General features: G+C 40.0%; 1 protein-coding gene across 7 annotated transcripts in view; it reads left to right on the top strand.

The window, feature by feature from the left end:
- Positions 1–26,225, top strand: part of LOC131688459 (neurabin-1) — a 277,301-nt gene that overhangs the window by 141,293 nt on the left and 109,783 nt on the right. For 5 of the 7 annotated variants that reach the window (XM_058972729.1, XM_058972732.1, XM_058972734.1 and 2 more), the window contains exon 3: positions 8,540–9,864. In XM_058972729.1, the coding sequence (XP_058828712.1) occupies positions 8,571–9,864 (1,294 nt within the window). In that variant the 5' untranslated portion in view covers positions 8,540–8,570. Of the gene's footprint in view, positions 1–8,206; positions 8,447–8,539; positions 9,865–26,225 lie in introns of those variants that run through there. The other 2 variants (XM_058972731.1, XM_058972730.1) reach the window with 2 other exon arrangements.

Genomic DNA, 26,225 nt, shown 5'->3' with positions numbered 1-26,225 from the left:
GTCTGAGCTAAGGGCCTTGATTGCAGCCTGACTATCGGAGCAGAAGTTTATAACTCTGCCGGACAAACTCAGTTGAAGGGCCGATTGCACCCCGCACATAATCGCAAAGATTTCTGCTTGGAATACAGTACAGTATCTACCTAGTGAGTGAGATTGTTCCAATCTCATTTCACGACAGTAGACACCAGCACCAGCACGTCCCTCCATCAGAGAACCGTCAGTGTAACAAACCACTTGCGTTTGTTGTTGTCTTTCCATAAAGCCAGACAACCACTCCTCTCGAGAGGGAATCTTCACATGAAATGTCCTGTAAGGAAAACTACAAGTGAGTGTAATATCGCTGGGAGCAAGAATATCTTCACCCCATGTAACCATTTGTGACCACAATCGTGTATGACTGGTAGCAAGATCAACATGATTACTGTTCCAAAGCCCAGTAACCTGCAGTCTGTATGCACATGATAGTGCTTCTTGTTTTAAGTGTATGTGTAATGGTTTGATATTTAGAAGTGCCTCAAGAGCAGCAGTCGGAGTCGTGGTGAAAGCACCAGTCAACGCCATGAGCGCCATTCTTTGCAGATGGTTTAGCTTTGACTGGACTGTCACCACCTCTCCCCTCCGCCACCACACAAGGCATCCGTATGACAGTATTGGACGTACAATTGTCGTGTAAATCCAATAGATGTATTTAGGTTTGAGACCCCAGGTCTTTCCAAAAGTTCGTCTGCACTGCCCGAAGGCCATGCACGCTTTCTTGACTCTGAACTCAATGTGAGCAGACCAATTCAGTTTGGAATCCAATATGACTCCAACGTATTTGACTTGATCTGCACACAGCAGCTCAGAATCAAAGAACTGCAAGGGACGAACCCCGGTTGTTATTCGCTTCTTCGTGAAAAGAACCATTGAAGTTTTGCTTGGGTTAACTGATAGTTTAACTTGTCGACACCACTGTTCGACAGCTCTTAATGCCTGTTGCATCAAGTCAAAGATTGTTCCGATGCAAAATCCAGTAATTAGTATTTGGTAATCGTCAGCAAACCCGTAGGTCGGAAATCCAAGCTCATTGAGTTTCTTCAACAAGCCGTCAGCTACTAAGTTCCATAACAAAGGTGACAGAACGCCGCCCTGAGGACAACCGCAAATACTCAACTTCCGTATCTCAGCCTGTCGCAGTGACGAGCAAAGTATGCGGTTACTAAGCATTGCGTTTATCCAACCTGAGATACATGCAGGTATCCCATGACCGCGCGTCGCTTCCAGAATAGACTGGAAGGACACATTGTCAAAAGCACCCTCAATATCTAGGAATACACCCAAGCTAGATTGCTTGAGCGAGAAGGCTTTCTCAATGTTGTAAACAACATCGTGAAGCAGAGTGATCGTGGATTTCCCACACTGATATGCATGTTGCATTTTGTGCAGAGGATATTCAACTAAACTAACGTTCCTGATGTGATGATCGATTATCCGTTCCAAAGCTTTCAGAAGAAAAGAACTTAAGCTGATAGGCCTAAAACTCTTGGCTTCTTCATAGCTTGAGCGCCCCCCTTTGGGAATAAATCTAACAGTTATTTCTCTCCATGCTTTCGGGATATACCCGGTAGCAAGACTGGAAAGCAAAATCTTTTTCAAGACATGTTTAAGAATATCAAATCCCTTTTGCAGTAGCACGGGAAGTATTCCATCTTTTCCGGGTGATTTGTATGGAGCAAAGCTGTCAACTGCCCACTTGACCGATTCAGTGGAAACCAATGTGCGTGCTAGCGCCCACGAGTCCGAATCACCAGAATGAGATCTGTGAACATTGATCAACTCCGGATCGATACAACCTGGAAAGTGTGTGTCGAAGAGACAATTAAGAACATCTTTTTCGTCTGTCACATAAACACCATCTCTGGTTTTCAAGGAGTTCATCTGAAAATCATTCGATTTGGAGAGAATTTTATTTAATCTGCTAGCCTCGTTCAGACTAGAGACATTAGTGCATAGGCTTTGCCAGCCAGCCCGTTCTGCAGATCTAAGACATTTCTTATATGCACTACGAGCTGACCTAAAAGCCCTGGAGTCATCACGCTGACGCCGGTTCCAAGCTCTTCTCATAACTTTCTTCATTCTTTCAAGCTCAGCCCTCCACCAAGGGGTTCCCCTAGTCGATTTAACAGTACGAAGTGGACAAGCTTCTTCGTAGGATGCTAATATGAATGAGTTTGTCGTATCCACGACGTCATCTAAGTCGTCTAGTTGACTAATTGTTGGAAAATATCCATGAAATTTAGTCGCTAAGTTTTCCAAAAAGAGGTCCCAGTTTGTAGACTTAGGATTACGATATGTCACCACATTGAAGGTGACATCAAAATGCTCGAAAAATATATATTTATGATCGGATAGAGACGGTTCAGTTTCATTTGGAACCTGCCAATTTCCCAGTTCATGCAAAATTCTATCAGAGCAAAGTGTTATGTCTAACACCTCCTCCCTCCCAGACCTCGCAAAAGTTGGTCGGTTTCCCACATTCAGAATATGGAGATTTGTACTACTTATGTACTCCATCAGTTCAGAGCCTCTCAGATTGATGTCTGAGCTGCCCCAAATGATGTGATGAGCATTCGCATCACTGCCGATAATGAGCGGAAGCCCATTTCCGCTACAATATGATACAACGCTTTTGAAATCATCAGAAGGAGATGATTCGTTATGCGGCAGGTATGCTGAACAATATATATATTTTTTGTCTACGTTTCCGACAGTCAATGTAACTGTGACAACACAGATATCGCGAGTTGTGAGCTCCGATATGAGACACGCGTCAATAGCCTTATTTGCAAGAATGCAAGCACGAGGCATTTCACGTGGGTTAGTCATGCCTGTCTTGTTGTAAGCAATGAAGGCAGTGTTAAGTAACTTTCCAAAATAGAAGTTTCCTTTATGGAAATACGGTTCTTGAACCAATGCTATGGAGGCTTTACCTTCCTGCATGAGTCGAGATAAATTCATAGTTGCTGTACGTTTATGTTGGAGATTGACTTGTGCTATTCTAACCATTGTTGATTAGAGAACTGTACATTTCATCTCCAACACAAATTGCACAACAACTAGAGGACACCAAGCGAGTTGGGATGTTAACGCATTTAGCGAGCCATATCAGGTTTAAATGGGACATGATCATTTGATTCCCACGATTTGCGAAGAAAATAATGGTCCACTGTGTCAGAGATTCGCATAACACAGCAAGGGCAAAACCCAAAATGCTCCGTGCGCGACTGGCATATTTTGGACCCTCCAATCATTAAGTCCTCGGCACGGAACTACACCTTGACTTAGGGTCTCCTACTTTCAGTCGCCTCCTACGACATGGCAGCAGGACTCCAGTGGCTCAATTCTAGGCCGGATACCACACGGCCTCTGGGCAGGTTCATCTGTACACATCGAAATTTGATAATCGAGACTCAACAAAACTTCACCGAACTACCATCAGCCGAGAGTCTCTGCAAAACCCCAGCCAACAAAAATTCGGCAAAATTAAGTGGATCATCGGTGAAAAAAAAATCGGTGTGTAGAGTGAACGTTCCGCTGCGTAATGCAGCGTACTGGGGAGTTCGCCCGACTCTTCCCAGGCTCCGTTCGCCATTGAGAATGTTTTAAACCCCCTCAACAATTTTACCCATAGCACGGGTCGCATGACACTATGGAATTGGGGTTCCCTGTTTGGTAGATTTTTACCACTGAAACAGGTAGTCCGTAGTGTAATTCTTAGCCGGTTGAAACAACCACTACCGACACTACATGGCTTATCTAGGCTGTTCGGTGAAAGAAGCTGACATTGAAGAACAGCTTCCATATTTAGATGGGCGAACAGCCGCAGAAGGAAGGAAGGAAGGAAGGATAACGGGAGGAGAGGGATTTGGGCTAAGCGCTTATTTAAAGGCGGCACTGGCTCGCCTTGTCAGGGCTGCTTTAGGGCATGTGGTATTTAGGCCTAGGACGTATAGGGCCCACTACCTCGTCCTACCACACCCGCAGTCAGCCCCCGCTGCTGGTTCGGGTCGCGAATCACAACTAGTTGCTATCGCGATTAAGCATTATCCACCACCTATGACCCGCCCGGTTGCTTGCAGCTCAGCTTCCCACGTAGCGTTCCTCCACCACCACGGGGCCCGGGCATAACGACGGTTCGAGCTCGTCGGGTACGAGCCAGTTTGCCGACTCATGCATAATACCGTCAGAGCAGAGAGTTGCATCTAACGCCTCTTCTCTGCCGTAGCGTCCAAATGTTGGGCGATTTCCTACATTAAATATGAACAGAATTGTACTACTTAAGTATTCCATTAATTCAGTGCCTCTCAAATTGATATCTGAGCAACCCCAAATTATGTAGTGGGTTTTTGGATCACTGTCGATTACACTAGTTTACACCATTTCTGAACTAAATAAACTAGTGGTAATTTTCAATGTAAAATCGTGTGCTGAATCCGAAAATGAGGTCCAAAAATTTACAGTAGAACTGTTTTCGAGTTACAGTGAGAAAATGAATTTTACCTTTAAAATTAAAAGTACGTTCAGTAAAATCCAAATATCTTCCGTTGTAGTGCATAGATATGAAGTATTATTATGTTGAATTAAAGGTAACTGGATTCACTTTCGATCGTTAGAACATTTTGTTTTAGTGCAACTACTGGTTCTTACTTTATTTACGAATCTATTGAACTTTTTCTTAATTTTTCGTCGCATTTTGAACAAAAATGAGCGTGTGGTCAATATTTTCGGCAAGATAAAGCAATCTCAAAAATTATATTTTTATGGGAAATTGAAGCCTGATAATGACCTTGTTAGTTTAAATCCGATAAAAATTGCGAAAGTTATTAAATTTTTGTAAAAGGGCAATTTTTGCGTTTCTCTGAGCCAACTTATTGAACCGTCTCGATTCCGGGCTTATTTAACAATATATAAGGGACTCTCTGTCCGAATTTTGTTAAACAAGTAAATGGAAAAATTTTGAAGGAATTTAATGTGGGGTAATATTCGAACTCGTTTATCCAAACGATTAAGAACTTCTGATAACAATAATTTCAGCCTCAGTGGAGTAATGTCATAAAAAATTCGGCATTAAAAATACGCATGATATTTACATGTACAGAATCGTATATGTACAAAACACATTGTAAACTGCACGCTCCACAATGCAAAATGCTGAGTCCGGGCACTGGCTTCACGAATGATGATTTATCCACCTATTTCGTCACGTGTTGTTCTACTAACAATTTATTTTACGTTATTAAAACGTCTAGAAGTTTATAATTTGAAATTATATTGGATTCATATTGGCTTCTATGATGTACCGATTTTACTGTACTACTGGGTCACAAAACTTCAACATACTACAATATATTGCGTAAAACATCTAAGTGTAATTACAAAATATTCTACGTTCTTCAAATCATTGTTAAGTTCAGATTTTGTGATTTTAAACCTAATATAAGTCTTGCTCGATGTCCTACACAGTTTCAAAACACGAACTGCTAGATGTTCTAGGAAGGAACACAAATTAAAAGCTTTACAAATTATTAATTTTATAATACTTGACGTATCACATATTTCTACGGATTCGTATAGTTTGTATTAACATTGTACAAAACTCAATTGAGCAGCTAGCGTTTCAAAATACGAATTTTATAACGTGTGCGGGTTTAGTTTACAACGAATTTTGTATCATAAGAGTGTTATTTTATGTAATACACTTGCAAATATTACACGCAGTATTGCATACCAATCATTCGATGACTTATAATTTCATTGAGCCTGAAATTATTGTTATCAGAAGTCCTTAATCATTTGGATAAACGAGTTCGATTATTACCCCACATTAAATTATTTCAAAATTCTTCCATTTACTTGTTTAACAGAATTCTGACAGAAAGTCCTTTATATATTATTAAACAAGCCCTAGAAAAAATTGGAATTGAGACGGTCAATAAGTTGACCCAGAGAAACGCAAAAATTGGCATTTTACAAAAAATTGAATAACTTTCGCAATTTTCATCGGATTCAAACTAACAAGTGCTTATTTTCATTGGTTATTAGCAGGCTTTAATTTCCCATAAAATATAATTTTTAGGATTGCTTTATCTTTCCGAAAATATTAATCACACACTCATTTTTCTTTAAAAAATGACGAAAAATTAAAAAAAAGTTCAATAGATTCGTAAATGACGTCAGAACCAGTAGTCGCACTAAAACAAAATGATCTAGGTATCGAAAGTGCATTCAATTACCTTTAATTCAACATAATAATATTTCTTATCGATGCACTACAACCGAAGATACTTGGATTTTACCGAACGTACTTTTAATTTGAAAGGTAAAATTCATTTTTTCACTGTAACTCGAAAACTGTTCTACTGTAAAATTTTTGGATTCACGCAATTTTACATTAGAAATGGTGTTCGAATATTGAAGTTCAGATTTTTATTTTTATATTGTAAACTAGTGTTATGAGTGGAAACCTATTTCTGCCACAGTATGATACAATCCTATTGAAATCATCATTATGCGGCAGTAAGCTGAACAAGAGACTTATTTCCTGTTTTTATCGTGAGTTGTGAGGTCGGATAAAAGCACTATTCGCAAGTATACATGCACGAAGCATTTCACGTGGATTTGTCATGCCATTTTTGATGAAAGCTACGAAGATGGGGTTAAGTAGATTTTCAACATAGAAGTTTCCTTTAGGGATATAAGGTTCTTGAGCCAAAACCATCGAAGCTTTAGCTTCCACCACAAGATGTTTGTTTATGCTGTTTATGCTGAAGCTTAATTTGTGCTACTCTAACCATACTCAATCAGAGCAACACAAATTTTATCATCAGCATTAACTGGAAGGTACCAAACATGTTGGATTATAATCGTCTATAGCGAACCCCGACATAGATATTAGGGACATGACCCGGGACGTTTGAATTCCACGATTTGTGAAGAAACAAATGTCCACTGTGTTAGAGATACGCAAAACACAGCAAGAGTCAACAGTTCGTGCGTGACTGGCATATTTTGGTCCTACCAGCCATCCAGTCCTCGGTACGGAGTAACACCTTGACTTGAGGACTCCTGTTTTCAGTTGCCTCTTACGACATGGGGGCAGGGACCCAGTGCATCAGTTCTTGGTTGAAATACTCCAACTCGCCGGATACTACATGGCCTCTAAGCTGGTTTTATTCGGAGAAAGATAATAGATTGTTATCATCCTCCTAGTGGCCCACAGCCACATCTGTTGTTAGTCGCTTCTTACGACATGGGAACAGAAACCCAGTGGATCTATCCCTTGCTGAAATACTGATTTCATCCGCTGAATACCACACAGTAATTATTGCTATACCGATCGAAGATCTTAATTAAACTGACCCAACATGGTTTTATTAAAACAGTAGATTAAATAAGTAAAGCCTGAGGTTCGGCGCGGCTGTCGACGGCTCTAAACTATACGAAACAGGTGTTGAGATAAAACTGCTTCCGATTGAAAACGTGCAAGTCGAAAATATCTCTTAGATGCGCATTAGGCTGTCAGTGATCGCTTGTTTCATTTCAAGTGACAGTTGAAGGTGTTTATGTTCATATCGAATATGGTTCATGATTATTGTATGACATTAATATGTGTTAAACAGCACTTTTTTGCTTTTGTTATATGTATTCCGCTTATTCAGATTTTGCACAAGTTTTCCATCTTACGGAATTCTTTATTCTTCTCACAACAACAAATCTGCTAACACACATCTCAGCTTTATGTTTATTAAATGCAAAGTGCCTCCACTACCACATCCTGACGACCCGATCATTGCATTCATACAGTCCCGTTCCTCCCGAGGTTGCATGCATTGTCTAACTGTCTCCATTGAACCATTGACAATACACGCTCGCTCGGTGACTTGAGTGTAGAATGTAAAAGTCCCAAACTAGCTAGCTCGAGTCGTGTCATATCTTATCAGCTATACAAGCTGTAGTAGATGTGGACGAGGAGTGGTGCTATCTTGTTTGCTGGTTGACGCTGTTCGAGCAACGCCGAGAAGCGCGTGGGCTAACATGCGGTCATTGCTCGTTGGCTTTGGGGTCGGTTTTGTCCGGTGGATTTTTCACCGTGCTGCCAATCACCTCGACGAGTGACCGAAGAAGCTCTGACTGGCTGACTGACTGATACGAGAAGCAACGGCAGCGGCGGCGACGACGACGACGACGGCGGCTGCGGCATCGGCATCAGCATCGTGTGGCCACTGGAGGTGATAAAACAGCAGTAATAGCACCGATTGTAGTGTTTTTCAAGAATTCCATTCAATTGGAGGTGAATAGTGGTTTGTTAGTTCGCAAATATTTCTCTGCTTCGCCTAAAATTGCACTTGACGTAAAATATTGTTATTTCTTTTATCGTACTCGGTTGCATTCGGTCGTTCCCAAAATGGTTAGAATACTGCCGAAACGGCTTATCAGCGCTGACGTTTCACCGAGCTAGTCACGTAATCTGATGTTTGTTTTTCTCTTCCCTCTTTTACAGGTTTCCATAGTCGGTGAAACTGCATCGCAGAATGGACAAATCAGCGTCGAGTGCTCCGTCCGGGCCTAAAGTGTCCCAAATAGCGAACCTGTTCCAGCGAAAACCGGTGGAAATAGTGACGGAACCGGGAAAGGAACTGTCGGGCAGTCAACCTTCCCCCACGGCAACGGTGGTACGAACGGAGTCTCACGCAGCCCGGTTCAACAACGCACGGGCACTGTTCGAGAAGTTGGGCGAAGGACGCGTTAACAGACCTCCACCATTCAGTATTAAAATGTCACATTCCAGCAGTAAGGAGGATAATTTATCGGAAGTCGGTTCCGAGCAGGATCGATCGCCTTCGCCAAAGCGGAAGCATCACCCGATAACTAACGGGATTGGAAAGCTGGATTCTAATAGGATATTGAATCAATCTAGATTAAAATCGGAAAAGCCGGAGAAACCCGAGAAACCCGAAAGGAAGTTCAACTCAAGGGAGCTGATCGAAAAACAGAAAAATTGGACATCCCACTTTTCCAAAACACGAACAACGAAAGGCGGCAGTGACTTTAATCGATGTGATATTATTCGAACTGTCCCCGGAACGGGGATTATCGCTAACGCTGGAACACCAACCAATTGTGGTAGCGTAGCGGCGGCTGCTCCAATCACCACAAACGGCAACGGTGCTATACAGGTACCCAGAGATATTCAGTACGCACCGGTTCCCGCACCACATCGGCTGCAGTCCCCAAGTGAACCTCCTCCTAGTCCCCCGAAAAGACATACTCCTCCTCCACCTCCCCCGGAGAAGGGTCCCCGAAACATTCGCCAGAGCTCATTCCCTTCGCCAACTAAGCTTCCTCCAGCAGTTCCTCCTCATGCGACCGATCCAAGCTCGCTGAGCCCCACAAAAATTAGCCCGGAAAAGCTAAGATCTCCCCCGCGCCAAGCAGAACCTCCTCCAGCAGTGACAGCAGTGACGGTATCCGCCCTACCTCCAGTGGCACCGATCCGCAGCAAATCAGACGAACCGCCGGAAAAGGGTGTCCGGAAGAAGTCCCTCGAAACCACCCTGGATGAAGAACCGGGTAAAGCGTTCAAATATCCCGAACTGGGTGGCCTGAGGAGGCAATCCACCGAAAAGGATAGCGGAACCAGTGGGCTAACCTCGCCGGCGCATGCCATCAGCTCTTCACCAAGTCCCGGAGCCAGTGCCTCGTCGGGACCGTCGTCGCCGATTCACACCGAGGACGAGAAGCAGGAGAATGAACCCACGGAAAAGGCAACCGACTGTGGTGGCAAACTGGACGAAGACGAAGGTGTTGCGGCGGAGGAAAAAAGCAGTAAGTTTTTTTTTCTATGTGTGATTTTATATATTGCGGAAACATAACATGCGCACAGATAAGGAAATTGGGCCGGGCTAGGTGGAATTTTCAATCGAATTGAACGATAAATCGGCGTTTTTCTACACTTGTCGTGGTCTGATAAGAAACCATAAAATTCGTGAAAACGTAATTTCATTGGTTATGTTTACGACGGTGGATGGGGAATTGGAAAACTTTTCAGCCAAAGAACCAGTTTTTTAATAGATTTCTTATTCAGTCGTTGATAATGAGCCAAGAGATAATTCGATTCCCACAGTTTATGCCAATGCTATTACATTCGTCCGGTTTGTATTAGATGACGCTAAAAACTAGAGTCTTTCTATTCGAGGTGTGGGTCGTGGCTCCACGGGGTTGCCTCGAATAACTAATTAACAGCTATAGCGTTATGAGCACCGGTCATAGTTTTAATCTTTCGGCGTAGGTTGAACTGACATGCGGACGCACGAATCGATGTGTCAAATTTGATTAATCTCTAGGATTGCGGCACAAGTAAAGTCGTAGGTTAACGCAGCGGATTGACTATGGGAAAATGCATAAAATCACCCCACAACTCTTCCAGTAACCGAAAGGGTATGCATGGGAAAAGATTTGAGCTGCTCGCTTCTTGGGCGACAGGTAAATTATTGGATTAGTTATAGTTTGAACGAAGATACCAATGAGAGGGCTCTGACACTCTTCCACGTGGGTTCACCTTAGAGGGTGTAATTTCCTTGCATGAGAGTGATTGATTGATGCTCGGAATGTGATAATTGCTCACGTCTACCGGTTTCCCTATCGGTAGAGTTTCCTGTAGTTAATGAGTAACGGATATTTAGATGACTCCTATAGGACACATATAGTAAACAAACCTAATGGCAGATGTATACAAGTGGGCGTTTTCTGCTGTTATACAAGGTCGAAAAATGCTCTATGCTATATTTATTTATTTATTTATTTATTTTCGTCAAGCATATGTAGACTACATAGAATGGTTTTACAATATTTACTTATATACTATACATTATTTCTACGGTTTAGTTCAGTTTTGATTTGTTTTCTAGACATGGAAAGGTCAATTATTACACAATTTTCATTATAATGACGCATCATTCTATTGATGGGGCTATTTTTAGCATAGTTTGTCCTAAAAGATTGTTCTTGGAATAAATTACGAGTTCTTAGTTGTCGGCTAGGTACATAAAATTTTATATGCGAAAGTAATGATGCGGATTGTACACGTTGAGAAATAATGTCGTTGATAAAGTAAAGCATGGCAAATTCGCGGCGTTCTTTGAATGTTTGTATATTAATGAGCATGCAACGTGCTTTATACGATGGAAGAGGAAATGTCGTCCAGTTTAGTTTACGAAGTGCGTACAAAATAAATTGTTTTTGGACTGATTCGATGCGTTCTTCGTACAGGACAGTGTATGGGTTCCATACTATGCTGCAATATTCCAAAATTGGCCTGACATATGTATTGTATAATGATTTTATTGTGTAAGGGTCTTCAAAATTGTAGGTGAAACGTTTAATAAAGCCCAGCATACTATTTGCTTTATTTATTATTGTATTATAATGTTCAACAAATGTGAGCTTGGAGTCTAAGATTACGCCTAAATCTCGTATAATTTTGCATTTTTCTACAAGTTGGTTGCCTAAGTGTATGTCTATGGGAACATTTGAAATTTTTCTGCTGAAGGTTATTGAGTTGCATTTCTTTACATTAAGTTGGAGTAGACTTTTGCTACACCACGTGTGGAATATATTTATTTCGTTTTGGAATATTTCAGTGTCTTTGACATTTCTTATTTCCATGAAAAGTTTCATGTCATCTGCATATATAAGCACTTTAAGATGTTTGAGTATAAAGGTAATGTCATTAACGTACAAAATAAAAAGAAGAGGGCCTAAGTGGGAACCCTGGGGTACGCCAGAGGTGACAGAAATTGGTTCCGAGAGTATATTCTGAAAGCGAACTGTTTGTTGACGGTTCGTTAAATATGATTCGAGCCATTTCAATAGTTTATTTTCTATGCCATATTTTTGCAGTTTGAAGAGTAATAAAGGTATGTCAATACGGTCGAATGCTTTACTAAAGTCAGTGTAGAGTGTTTCCACATGGTTGCCATTGTCCATTGCATTTACAGTAAATGTTACAAATTCTAAAAGGTTTGATGTTGTTGAGCGGCCTTTATAAAAGCCATGCTGCTTGCTTGTTATTTGATTTTTGATTTGCTGAAATATTTTGTCATTTACTAGTTTTTCGAATAATTTTGGAATGCATGATATAATGGCAATCCCACGATGGTTTCGGATGTCCGATTTAGCGCCTGATTTAAAAATTGGCACTAAAAAGGATGATTTCCATATTTCTGGGAATGTTCCATTTTTCAGTGACATGTTGAAAATATGTAGTAGTGGTAGAGTGAATTCTTCTGCTAGATTTTTTAAAAATATTGGTGCTATTCCGTCCGGTCCAGGTCCTTTTGATGCGTCTAAGTTTTTTAGTGCAGTGGTAATTTCGTGTTCAGATAGTTCGTGGACGGCAATGTCATTTGAAAATTCAGGTATAAATGAAAAGTAGTCGCGGTCGCGATCTGTTTCGGAATATGAAGTATAGACTTCTTGAAAGAATTTTCCAAATAAATTGCAAATTTCAGTATTGTTATTTCCTACATGTCCGTCAAAATGCATTTGGGATGAAAAGTTGCTACTTTTCAATTTCGTTTTCACGTAATTGAAGAAATTCTTTGGATAGGTCTTAATTTCAGTCTCGATTTTACGATTATATTCTTCATGCGCAGTGTTAATGGCTATGTCGAGTTGGGAGCAAATATCCAGATAATTTTGCCGATTTGTAATGCTATGTTCTTTCTTGTAAATTTTATGTGCTTTTTGCTTTCTATTTTTTAAATTTTTCAGATGTTGGTTGAACCATACAGGCTGCTGGCCGCCATGAGTTCTTCTTCTTCTTTTTACTGGTACTGTTCCAGAGATTAAATTCGTTACAATTGAATAGAATTTAGTCACTGCTTCGTTGACATTTCCTACTATACGCAATACAGTTTACCAATTCATTCTACATAGTCTACGTTTGACTCCTTCGAAGTCAGTTTTATGGTATTCCGGCACTTCCTCATACTCCAAGTTGTTCGGGGAAGAGTTTTGATGAATAAAAATTGAATATTCGATTGCTGTGTGAAATACTTCATTTTTCCATAATGGAGTTAAAGATGCATTCACACAGAAGTCTTCAGTGCAATTCGTGAATAAGAGGTCTAAATATGAATTTTGTCTATTTTTTACATGGTTGATTTGGTGCAGGCCAAATTCAGATATTTTGTCAAAGAAGTATTGAAGTGTTTCATTTTCGCCTACGACAGGGAGTAAGATAGATTCGTTTTCAATGTCTACGATGAAGTTGGTGTTACGTTGATTAAAATCGCCATAAATATGCAGTTTTACTTCAGGTTCCATGTTTGACATGATAGATTCTACAGTTTGAAAAAATAGTTCAAATGATTTTTTGTGAGCATTTTCAGGTGGAAAGTACACAGAGGAGAATATGTGCACTTCTCCTGATATTACTGCTTTTGCCCATATATGTTCAAATTCTATATGTTTAATGGTTTCTATTTCTTCTGAAAGAAAGTCTGCATGTATGGCTATAATGACTCCTCCTCCAGACTTTTTATTACAAAGAGACAAATTACGGTCATGCCGAAATACATTAAATTGATTTCCAAAAATGTCTTCGCTTCTTACGCTTTCATCCCAGCTACTTTCTGTTCCAAGAACTATATTAAAAGAAGATGAAATTAGTTTTTGTTGGATTTCTCTCATTTTGGCTGGGCTTTTCATTCGATTAAAATTTTGGCAATAGACCAAAATTTCAGTCGAATTCTGTTGTGGATGCGAAGAAGTTTTTGGAATATTTAAATTACTTACAGTTATATTTTCTTCCTCTATAGAGGGCGTCGTTACTTCCGAAAATTCGACGTTCCAAATTTATGCGTAGCTTCGCGGAGTTGTTGAAGGCGCCTGGTTCTTTCGCTTGATAAAAATTTTCCATAAGAGTCGAGGTCTGCTGCTGCTTCGTCTGGGTTTAGCCCATATTCCTGATAGACTTCGATGAAAATGCGCAGGAGATGGTCAGGAGTGGTCGGTAGTCCTTCGGATGCGAGCGTCATTTTGATGCTGGTCGGCGTCATTCCTTCCACGCAAATAGATGGATGTTGGTCCTTCATATAGGCCAGGTATAGGCGTACAATGTTCATTATTTTTGGTTCGCGAAGTCTGGCCTTTAAAAACGACCGTCGCCATTCGTTGATTGTGACGTGAGGCGTACGATTGGAGGGTGCAAGGGGTCCAGTTCAAATTGGCTGTCTGTGTTCGAATGTTGAGATGTGGTTGCCAATGTGTTTAAACTATTTTCGCCGCTGGTAGGTGTCACTTTCATTTGTTTGGGTTGAATGTTTTCGTTAGCTGAACGGTACGGGTTGATGGTGTCACCTTTTTTAAAGTTTATGAAATTTGTTTTTACTGCTGGTATTGCAAGACCTGCAATCGGATGTTCGGTGGTTGTGGGAGGAACGGAAAATTGTTTTTTCGCCGTGGCAAGTAGTAATTTGTCTGACGTATTACCACTGTCGTTATGATGATGATTGTTAGCGCGATCGTTGTCACGTTGACTTGACTGCTTACGACGTTTTCGGTTGCTCCTTGCCTTATCAGCAGCTTTCTCCTGAAGTCGTCGAATGCGTTGTTTGGCGTCGTATTTTGTCCAATCTTGCTTCCATTGCCATTTATCGCCCAAAAATCGCCAGCCTGGAGACGTATGATCTATTTTATGTTGGATTACTGTAGCGTGTGATTTTTCCGCTAATTCTTCAGCCAGGGATTTTGATTGATTCATGCCATTTTCTGGTATTGTCATGTTGGAGATTGCAATGGAAATAGCTTTCACTTCTTCCTTCAATTCCTCCAATAGGTCGGAATTGACGAGAGGGTACGGCTCAGAACATTTAGTGGAAATCAGTTCGTTCTCGAGGTGTGATAGCCGTTCGTCAATTTTATGATTCATATTGTCCGATATTGTTTTGGTCGATTTGCTGATGGTGTCGATTGAATTTTGCAACAAATTGTCACAAGAATGAAAATGCTGACCTAGTTTACTGCATATGTTTTCGTTTTTTTTATGGACGATTGCATTGACTGCTTTACGTCGTTAAGTAATTGTTCGATGCTACCGAACAATTCAAGACTGTGGCTCTTTAGGTCAGCTGTGGTTCGATGTTGTGTGTCCGTATGCGACTTCATCATTTTTAGCAGCTGATCTTGTAGATAGATCATTTTGCGTGTGTCGACCTCTGTCCTAATAATGTGCTGGCAGTCCGCACACACAGGCACCATAAATGCCCGGATAAAATTTTCCTGATTACGCTGCACACCTACACAGGCAGCATGGTACGATCTGCTGCAAAATTCACACTTCCAGAGGAAGCGGTCGTCGTTTATGTTGCAAGTTTTTACACCGCACTGCATTATTTTACTATTACTTGAAGTTCAATAGCACTGTAACTTACGAGGCACGCGCGCGATGTTTGTTTACGTAGGTAAAAAAAAAAATACTAATTAATAAATTACTTGCGGAGCGCTTGAAGAGGCGTCCGCACTCGTTGACGGTTCGAGCGAAAAAAAATGGAGAAAATTTTTGGCGAAAGCTATTTTTTTCTTCATTAAGGAGAAAATTGTTTAAAACCATTTTGGCGCGTGAAGAGTACAAAACCTATACCTAAATTAGTTATGGAATTCGCGTTTCGACTTTGTCGCATCAGAATTCGACAATAACTGAGTGATAGGACTAAGCTAGTGCTGGATTGACGCTAGCCTCCAAAATCGAAAACACTATTTGTGTTTTTTGAGCAATCCCCTAGTCATGCGTGATGTTTTATTCAATTTGTTTATTTGATAAGGCATTTTGCGTTAGCTTAAAGGTGCCAGTTTTACTTTGTTTTACATTTTGAATTTCTTAAAACTAGGGAGTTTAAATATTATTTTGTTTTTATATAATGAAACTAAAGAAATTTTACAGCTAATTTATACATATACAAAAGGGGATAATATAATATTTGTAAGATTGGGGGAGTCATTTTGTGTGTTGTTGTATAGTAATGCTTTAGGATTTTAGAAGCGAGATTATTGGAGCAATTAATTATTATCTTAGCGGAACATTTTACAAGCATATTAAAACTAGAAATAACTAGAGGGAGTGGTTAAATTTTATAAAGATTAGAGGGATTAACTAGGGCTATTTTTTAGTACTGTTACTGTTGGGCATTTCTTAACGAGATTATAATTGATCAACTAAAACTAGAAGATAGGGGGCATATAAGACAGGGGAGAGAAGGTGGACAAGTCTGACAGGGGGGGGGGGGGGGGTGAAGATATTAACTTTCAGTTTCCGGCATCGGGAATCAACGGTAAGGATTACAAATTCGGACGGATGCATCATGTACTGGAACGCCGGGTGGTCTTCCTCGAGCCGGCAGGGGTTCCTCCAGACACTTTCGTAGTACGGCTCAGATGCGGATCGGCAACACACCGCGTTGCGCGTGTGATGTTGTGCTGTAGATCTCGTGTTTGTTGGGTCATTCGACAGAGCTGTTTTGTATCATCTTGGAATCGCATCAAACCATCGATGGGGTACGGTAGGCGGAAGAGGACACTTCTGAGAATGATCAGAAAAATAATATGGGCTGCTAAATCTGAATATTGATGGGTTTTAGGAAGGTGTATACGAGGGACATATAGAGGAGATCGCGCGAACCGGGACAATGGGTGATCTTCCTCGGGCCCGAAGGGAATCCAATAGTTGAGCTCTGGCAGAACAGTACTTGGCGCATGCCCAGACAATATGTTCGATATCGTGATAACCGTTGCCACAGGTGCAGATATCGCTAGCCACGAGCCCAATACTTCGGAAATGAGCGTCCAGCGTGTAGTGATTTGACATGAGCCGAGACATCACGCGAATAAAATCCCGACCCACATCCATCCCCATGAACCAAGGTTTTGTCGATATCTTAGGGATTATCGAATGTAGCCACCTTCCTAGTTCCCCATTGCACCATGAAGTTTGCCAACTTTCGAGGGTATTTCTCTGATGAGTAATACTGAAAAATTCGCTGGAGCAAATTGATTTTTTATATACATCACCTTCTAAAGCGCCCGCCTTAGCTAAAGAGTCTTCTTCATTACCTGGAATGCGAGGGAGCCCAACCTAAAGTAATTTTGTACGCTCCTACATTTTCCCCAGAAAATATAGAATGTGCTTTCTAGGTTTCATTGAACGAAGAGCCTCGATTGAGCTGAGGCTATCCGAGACAATAAAGTAATGATCGGTGGGCAAAGTTTGTATGAGGCGGTGAGGTTTTGATTGAATATACCGAAGTCAGTGGAGCCGTTGAGGCTTGACCCGTCGCACTATGGTCCCAAAGCTGTATTTAGGAAGACAAACCTGTTTGCGCCTAAACCGTTGGTTATAGATATGTAGTATCTTCGGCAAACTTTCTTGGAACTTTCTTGCCGATTTTTTTATATTCGTTGAATTAGGGTGGTCCTTGTGGGTAGGGTGTTCAACGTATCAACTTATTAGATATGTAAAATTCAGCTACATAATGTTCTACAAAGTTACAAATCAATCTAATTGGAGCAACTTTTCTGAAGAAACTATGGGGCTATCTCTAATGGTTCATGTGCTATGATTTTTGCAATATTTAAGGTACGGTGGCTCTTTAAAAATTGATTTTCTATTAATATCTTTTTATGTGTTAATTTCTCGCCAATACTTTGTTCTAGAGGTTTTTAGAACTTTTATAAATACACATTTTTGCCGAAGCAATGAAGTTTCTATCTCTTTTGTTTGCATAGTTACAGGCGATTTTCAAAACAAAAATGGTTTTTTTCAAAGCTATATATCTTCCAACATTGCAAATGGATTTTCAATATTTTAATTTCATTTGAAAGATCGAAACTTTTCTAGTTTTTGGAGAAAAAACTGCGGGAGCGTTATTTCTGTAAAAAAAAATCATTATTTTTTGAAAATGGTGTATTTTTCAACAAAAATCGTTCATAACTTTTCAAATAGACGAGATAACAACTTTGTTACTTCAGCAAAAATATTCGCCATGAAAAGTTCTAAAAGTCCTGCGAACAAAGTATTTACGATAAATCAATGTCTGAAGCGACAAATGAGAAATAGTGATTTTAAGGGGTCACGTTTTCATCACTCAATCTCTTATGGTAAAATCAACTGAGAAATAGTCATTGTATGTGATAATACCAAAAGTCACAGAAAATCTTTTGAATATGTGACACTTTTTGAAAACACAACATTCTACCTACAACTACATGTTAGCGTGAATTTACAATAGTGTTAATAGTGTACTATAGTAAACTCTAAATAAATCTATTACGTGGCCAATAAAGCAACCGTCATCATGCATTATATAGACGCTAGGGAATTATGCTTTATGAGTTATTTTACCAGTTCGCGGTTAGCGATTTTCAGACTTCTTATTTTTATTTATTTTGAAGTAACAAAAAATTGTTAATCTTTCCCACAGCCGTCATTATAGTCGATAATTAATTTATAGTTTCAAACATTGCATAAATGTTGACAAAGCATACAATAATTTCTGCTGCTATGAATAACAAACTCGTTTCAAGATTTTATTTTAAGATAACAAGACGTGAACAAAAGCATTTTCTTTTTAGCACTCGTTTTGAGCACTAGTCCAAACCAAAAAGGATTTACTTAAGTGAGCATAGATAATTTTTGTTGGCCGATTTAGAATTAATGATAGTTTGCAGATAACACTACTGTAAATCCACTGTACCATTTAGATGTACCGTAGACTGTTTTTTCAAAAACGTTTACAAATCCAATAGAATTGCCCTGACATTCGGCATTATCACACACAATGACTATTTCTCAGTTGATTTTGCCATAAGAGATTGAGCGATGAAAACGTGACCCCTTAAAATCACTATTTCTCATTTGTCACTTCAGACATTGATTTATCGTAAATACTTTGTTTGTAGCACTTTTAGAACTTTTTATGGCGAATATTTTTGCTGAAGTAACAAAGTTATTATCTCATCTATTTGAAAAGCTATGAACGATTTTTGTTGAAAAATACACCATTTTCAAAAATTATTAATTTTTTTACAGAAACGCTCCCGCAGTTTTTTCACCAAAAACTAGAAAAGTTTCGATCTTTCAAATGAAATTAAAATATTGAAAATCCATTTGCAATGTTGGAAGATATATAGCTTCGAAAAAAACCATTTTTGTTTTGAAAATCGCCTGTAACTGTGCAAAAAAAGAGATAGAAACTTCATTGCTTCGGCAAAAATGTGTATTTATAAAAGTTCTAAAAACCTCTAGAACAAAGTATTGGCGAGAAATTAACACATAAAAAGATATTAATAGAAAATCAATTTTTAAAGAGCCACCCCACCTTAAATATTGCAAAAATCATAGCACATGAACCATTAGAGATAGCCCAAGGGGTGAGTCGCTTAGAACAATGTGCCATACACACTGTATCACCTACGATAACACGATATAAGATTACGATTCACAGTAATGCGCGATCATTTCACTCGTTACCACAATGTGTGGCACAATGAGGCACACTTTTGACAACTCAAAAATTGTCAACAAAGTGTAGTTGAATAATCATAGCAACCATTGCTTTTGTTTTACTGAACACCATGGCACATCGTGGCACACCGTGGCACATTGCGGCACAAGCTACCATGCTGTTTGTTTGTGAGCACAATTCGATTTGTGCTAAGCGACTCACCCCTTGAGATAGCCCCATAGTTTATTCAGAAAAGTTGCTTCAATTTGATTGATTTATAACTTTGTAGAACATTATGTAGCTTAATTTTACATATCTAAGAAGTTGATACTTTGAACACCATAACCACAAGGACCACCCTAATTTAACTAATATAAAAAAATCGGCAAGAAAGTTCTAAGAAAATTTGCCGAAGATACTATATATCTAAAACCAACGCCGGTTTAGGCGCAAACAGTTTTGTCTTCCTAAATACAGCTTTGGGACCATAGTTCGGTTTAAAACATCTTGTTGCAGTCGTCTTCTCGAAATTTACTGTGAAAGATGCCTGGGATCACTTGCGGACGTATGTGATCCGGAATTCCACGAATCTCGTCCTTCATGGATGTGTCGAAGAATACAGTTGAATCAGAAGCATTAGGGAGATTGACACGGTTGGGATAATATGAAGAAGGATTGATATTTTATGTCATGTAATCGAAGTACAATGACATAAATCGGGTTTGAGAATTGAGCACGACAAACCTCTGGAAATTTAACGGGAGCAATTCATATGAGAGGTCCCAACATCAATTTTTCAGCGAAGGGACGCCTGCCAGCACTTCTAAACTTATTGTATGAGTCGAGTGCATGCAATCCAAAGCAACACGCAAACAACAATATTGGATTCGCTCTAGTTTGATGAAATGTATGTTCGAAGCGGAGCGGAAATAGAAACTCCCGTACTCCGTCACCGACAATATCGTTGATTGGTACAGCCTGATCAGGTCTCCTGGATGAGCAGTGGGCACCTAGCCATATTCCGGTTTTTGTACGAAGAAAGTTGATCCTTTGTTGGCACTTCTGTTTTAGATGCCTAATGTGACTTCCCCAGCTACCTTTAGAGGCGAACCAGACCCCGAGATATTTGAATGTTGAAACCTGAGCATTAGTTTTAGCCATTAACTGAAGCTGTAGTTTCGCTGGTTCACGCTTTCTTGAAAATACGACTAGCTCAGTTTGTTTCCGTGGATAATTTGATACCCAGCTGACGGGCCCAAGCAAACAAATTGTCCAAGGTATTTTGAAATGGTCCTTGCAAATCTACAGCTTTGGAATCTGTAATAGAGACCACACCGTCATCTGCAAGCTGTTTTAGCGTGCAGGAATTGTCAAGGTATTCACGTAAAAGTTGTAGAGAAGGGGGCTTAAACATGAGCCCTGGGAAAGGTCCATGTAGCTAAATCATGATGTCGAAAAATGCATTTGATTTTCCGATAACAAGTGTAGCAATAAGCTGTTTAATGTCCCTGAAAGACCATGCTGGTACAGCTTCTCAGAAATAATTTTGACAGAAACTGAATCAAAAGCCCCCTAATATCCAAGAAAACTGATGCCATCTGCTCTTTGCTAGCATATGCCTTTTGAATTTCTGTTGAGAACAACCCAAGGAAATCGTTCGCCCCTTGCCTTTGCAGAAGCCAAATTGTGTATGTGACAGTAAGCCATTTGCTTCGACCCAATTGTCGAGGCGAAACAAGGATCATTTTCTCGAAAAGCTTCCGGATACATGACAGCATTGCAATCGGTCTGTACAAGTTGTGGTTGGAGCCTAGTTTTCCTGGGTTTTGGATGGCGACGACCTTCACTTGCCTCCAGTCATGAGGAAAAATGTTGCTCTCTAGGCACTTATTACAAATGTCTCTTGGTATTCTGGCAGATCCTTTATCATGTTAAATTTTATTCTGTCTGGCCCTGAGGTTTTATTGTTACATGATAAGAGAGAAATTGAGAGCTCCACCATCGAAAAAGGTGGTTCGTTTGCGTAATCATGAGGAGACGCGGTACGGTAGATTTTCTGTGACGGGGCGAAATCCGGACAACGATTTGAATATTCCACGCTCTCGTTAGTACTGTTTCGGTTTCGTAAGCGCTGGGCCACGCCCCTAAGGGTTCTCATCGATGTTTCTCTCATTAGCCTGTCAACAAACCGATGCCAGTAGCTATGTTTCTTGGCTTTCATTCGCGTTTATAACATCGCGTACTGTCGATAGCTACCGAATAGTCCGTCGTGTCGGAAGGTATTTTAGGCGGCGGCATTCTTCGCGTACCCGTCCCACCATGGGTTGGGAGGACGCCCGCGAGAGTTTGGTCTGAGATTGAGTGTCGAGAATCAAGCCAGCCAGGAATTCGCACTCTTTCTCCGGAGAAAGCTCTTGTGTGGACCCGATTTTGCCGGATATCGCGGACGAGTAGCTCTTCCAATTAATATTTCGTTTGAGGTTATACGAAACATTGATTTATTTGGTGGCCCTGAACCGTTAGCAATAGTAATTACGATTGGCAGATGGTCGCTGCCGTGGGGATCAGGGACTACCTTCCACGTGCAGTCTAACCGCAGCGATGTCGAGCAGAGGGGCAAGTCTAACGCGCTCGAGCGCGCTTCAGGGATTCGTGTTCATCAATTCAATTTTCGTCATAATGATTCTGCAATTTAATTTTAGAGAAGTGATCAGATCCATGACCTCGTTCGATGATTTAGCCATCGAAGGATACATCCGTTGAAAGGAGGGGCCATTTTGCAGTGAACTACATCAAGAATGTTTTTACTGGGGGGAGAAAGCATATTAGGTCAGGGATGCCACATAGAAATCTTTGTTCCGGCCAAAAAAATCTTTTTACTATCTGTGATGACTAAAACAGGAAAAAAAATCTGTGAAAATTTGTGATAAATTTCCAAAAAATCTGTGAAAAATCACAATATTTCCAAAAATCTGGGAAAATCTGTGAAATTTTTATCAATATGCCAAAAATCTGTCATCTATGAGAAAGAATCTGTGATCAAAAATTGTGAAAAAAATCCGTGACATTTCAGAAAAATCTGTGAATATGGTAACCCTGATTAGGATTCTTTTAAGAGGATCAGAAATATTTTAAGCTGTAGAAATACCTTCCACAATGTCAGAGAACTTTATTACTACCCTTTCACAGGAATCATCCACAGGATTCCCACTGCATTACCTCCCCTTATTGCTAGATTAGGGGCTGTGTACCCCATTTGTTTGCAATTAATACAGTTCATGATCCGCTGTACAAAAAAACGAACACCTGCACCTGCACAGAGGAGTAACTAGAACAAATTCCTGGTCAATAATCAAAATTTTATTTTTGATTTCCTTTTTTGTTATTTTTTACATACCTAAAAACCTGCTGAATAACGTGGCAAAATTAGAAGTATGCCGAAAATTGTTAAACATTTTTTGCATGTATGTAAAATGGTGATATTTTGGGGGGTTTGTTAATCATTTTAATTATATATCCAGCAATATCGCTTTCTAGTGATGATGACTGTATCAAGTAAGACAATATTATTACAAACGTAGTTTAACACAGCCATTTGTATAACTTTAGGCTAAAACCAACGAAAAACCGCAGTGTTGCTGTCCATTGCACCAACCTTAAAAAATTCGTTTTTTGAACAGTTTATTCCAAATTTGAAGGATAAAAAAGTTACATTATACGGCCAGATCCGGCAAAGTTGCTGAAGCAGTATTACAAAACCAGATTCCAGTTGTCCAATAACCATTCGAACTCTTCCGGACTTGTCCGATCCACAAATTTCAAGCGATTTGAAAATATTGAAATTTTTACTAATTTGAGGTACACCAAAATGCTGTAGGGCTAAATACTATGTTTTTCAAAATATATCTCTATGAAAATATGCACAGGCGTCCCTTTTCTTCCCCATTTATCACTGATCAACTGTTTGTGCAACAGGAAAAACAAATGCATTCACAAAAGTTCACTTCGAAATTACTAGTATTCGAAAGGATATAGAAAATTGACCTTTGCACTGGTAGGTGGATAGATGCCAAATTGTTCCAAAGACTTGTTATTGTCTATTTTTTGTTTATATTAAGGCATAATAAAAGGAATAGCAGAAACAAATAATTTTGGCCAGGATTTGACCCGAGTTGCTCCTTTGTGAGGTGGACGAACCTTGTTAAAGAGGAGGTAATCATGTAGAGCAGACCAAGCGAAAATTACCTGATAAGAGTCTGAGTTGAAATATGTCCTCTTTCCGTCAGCTGCGACTGATGCTGCTGAATTCAAACGTTTGCACTACAGTATCTTCACTGGCTGAAGCATGGGGTTTTTAAAACAGCCAACCTGTGTCAGCAGATCAGCACAATTCAAACTCGAATCGGAAACGACCTCACAGACTTCATATACTCTATACTTCTTCGTAAAGGGCCCCTAGCCAGCAATAACATTTGCGTGATTTAAATTATTTATCAGCACACGAAACTTATCAGGGTGAATTTTCGGTTTTTCTGTCACGGCCAAATATCGTTCCGTTAGAACTCGAGAAATCTTTAATAGATTCAAACATTTTCATGTCTTTGGCCCGGAAGAAGATCGCGGAGGGCCCGATGGCTGAGCTTGGATATACATTGAGCCGGTGAGCTGATTTTGTTTCGACATCCACGTAACCTTGACGCGAACCATTGTCAGGGGAGGTCATTTTTACACGGGTCTATTGCCCAGTGTACGTTATTAGGACAACCAGGGAAGGGGAATGTAAAATAATAGCGCTACTTATCTTGGAAATCGGTATCCAGGCATCTCACTAGGCACGAAGCACTGCTACTGCTCTGCTGGTCGACTAACGATTAACGCACACACACACTAAAGAAAAAAGTCCAAAACTTAGAAGAGTTGGAGAATGCTCAAGATAACCTTGAAATTGAATTAGCACTATTGTTTATCGCTGTATACTACACGGACTGTAACGATTGACTGATCGCTTCGAGAGTCACCGTACGAATGAATTTCGCTCGATGTTCCTGATGAAAGTGTCACCAAGCTAAAGGCAGACCTCCTCGGAAATTCGGACATCACTGTCGTTAAGTTGGTCCCTCGTGGTAGGTATCCTAGAACGCTGAATTTTGTCTCCTACAAAGTTGGCATTTCCACGGATCTCAAAGATAAGGCTATGACGGGCGTCTACATGGCCAGTAGGGATTGCTTATCGTGAGTTCGAAGAGAAGTCGAAATCCGTTCAAACACCCTGGCCGCACCGATAAGTGCTGCGAAATTTCAAAATCAGTTACCTATTTCGGCTTGTATTTACCGAAACCAACACTCAGATCCACCGCCTGCTTGATTCATTAACTTTCCACACTGACCGAAATTTAATGCAGAGTCGAATGCTTGAGTGCAGAGGAAATATAAATTCTTTCAACAACCAATGATGACTTTGTTACGTCCTCCCTGGTTTAGCACAAACGAATTGCACAGACTCGCAAATACAGAAACATTAGAAATTATGACGAACATTATTATAAGCAATTTCCGACAAAAACCGTTGCAATCACCAATTGCCACGATTAGCTTTCGTTATTGGTTATACGTTAGTTTATAAGATTTTTTCAGCTCCGAATACACATGACAAGTAGGCTTACAACTTCCTACTGCAAAAATCACTTAACTGCGAAAACATGTTATATCTTAATAATAATAATAAACCGAATCATGTCAATAATAGGGAGGAAAAGTACCCATTTGCGGCTGAATACCCAATATATTGAATTTGAAATGTAACGCAATCTAAACAAAATAATTAGATATAACATAAAATTGAAAAAATAATAGTAATAATACAGTGAATCATGCTCCACGTGCATCCGCCGAATGTCGATACGAGCATTCTCACTTCCCGCTATATCAACCACACAAATTAGCTCTCGTTCTTTGTAAGTGACTATTGTTTCAACTCTTTGAAAGTACCGCAACTGAGCTGAAGACACTCTTGTTAGTAATTGTAATAGACACAGTCTGGCAGACTACTTGAACATTTTTTTTCCTTCAATTTATTCCTAGCCTATTCCCCGGCATGTCAGAAACATGTATGCAACGCTAGCAACTCTTCCACCAGAGCAATGATACACCACATGGATGCACTTTTGAATTGCTCCCCGGTGGCGGTTACAGCACTATAACCATACACATGAATCTTTCGATACGATGCATCCCGCTTTTATTATATTTTGATTCATATGCGCTCCGAGTGTACGTGCCCAAGCGTCCTCACTCCTGTTGGATGTTGCACCCTTGCGCTATCCTTTTGCGTTCCCACTGTATCTGGTTGTTTATTAATAAGTTTCTACATTGGCAAAAGCTGGAGCGGTTGGATGGTAGGTTGCTGTTTGTGAAAACCGAGAACTCCTTGTTTTGCTTTTTTTGCACCTTACTTGTTGGTTCATATCATGAGCGTTTTCCAATGGAACTGAGTGGTAGATTCGTGGTTTTAGGCGGAAGCTTTCGTAGACAACTAGTTTATCAAGGTATATTGATGAGAGTCAACAAAAACTAATTTGTATACAAACCACAACTGATGTAATATTAAACATGCAGAATCAATATTTCTGGTAAATTTGTCCTCTCACAGGTTGATGGGATTGACGGTATTGTGAACATCATCAAGCC

The sequence above is a fragment of the Topomyia yanbarensis genome, chromosome 3 (genome assembly GCF_030247195.1).
Source record: "Topomyia yanbarensis strain Yona2022 chromosome 3, ASM3024719v1, whole genome shotgun sequence".
Classification (NCBI taxonomy): domain Eukaryota; kingdom Metazoa; phylum Arthropoda; class Insecta; order Diptera; family Culicidae; genus Topomyia; species Topomyia yanbarensis.
This window is presented reverse-complemented; position numbering and strand designations above follow the sequence as displayed.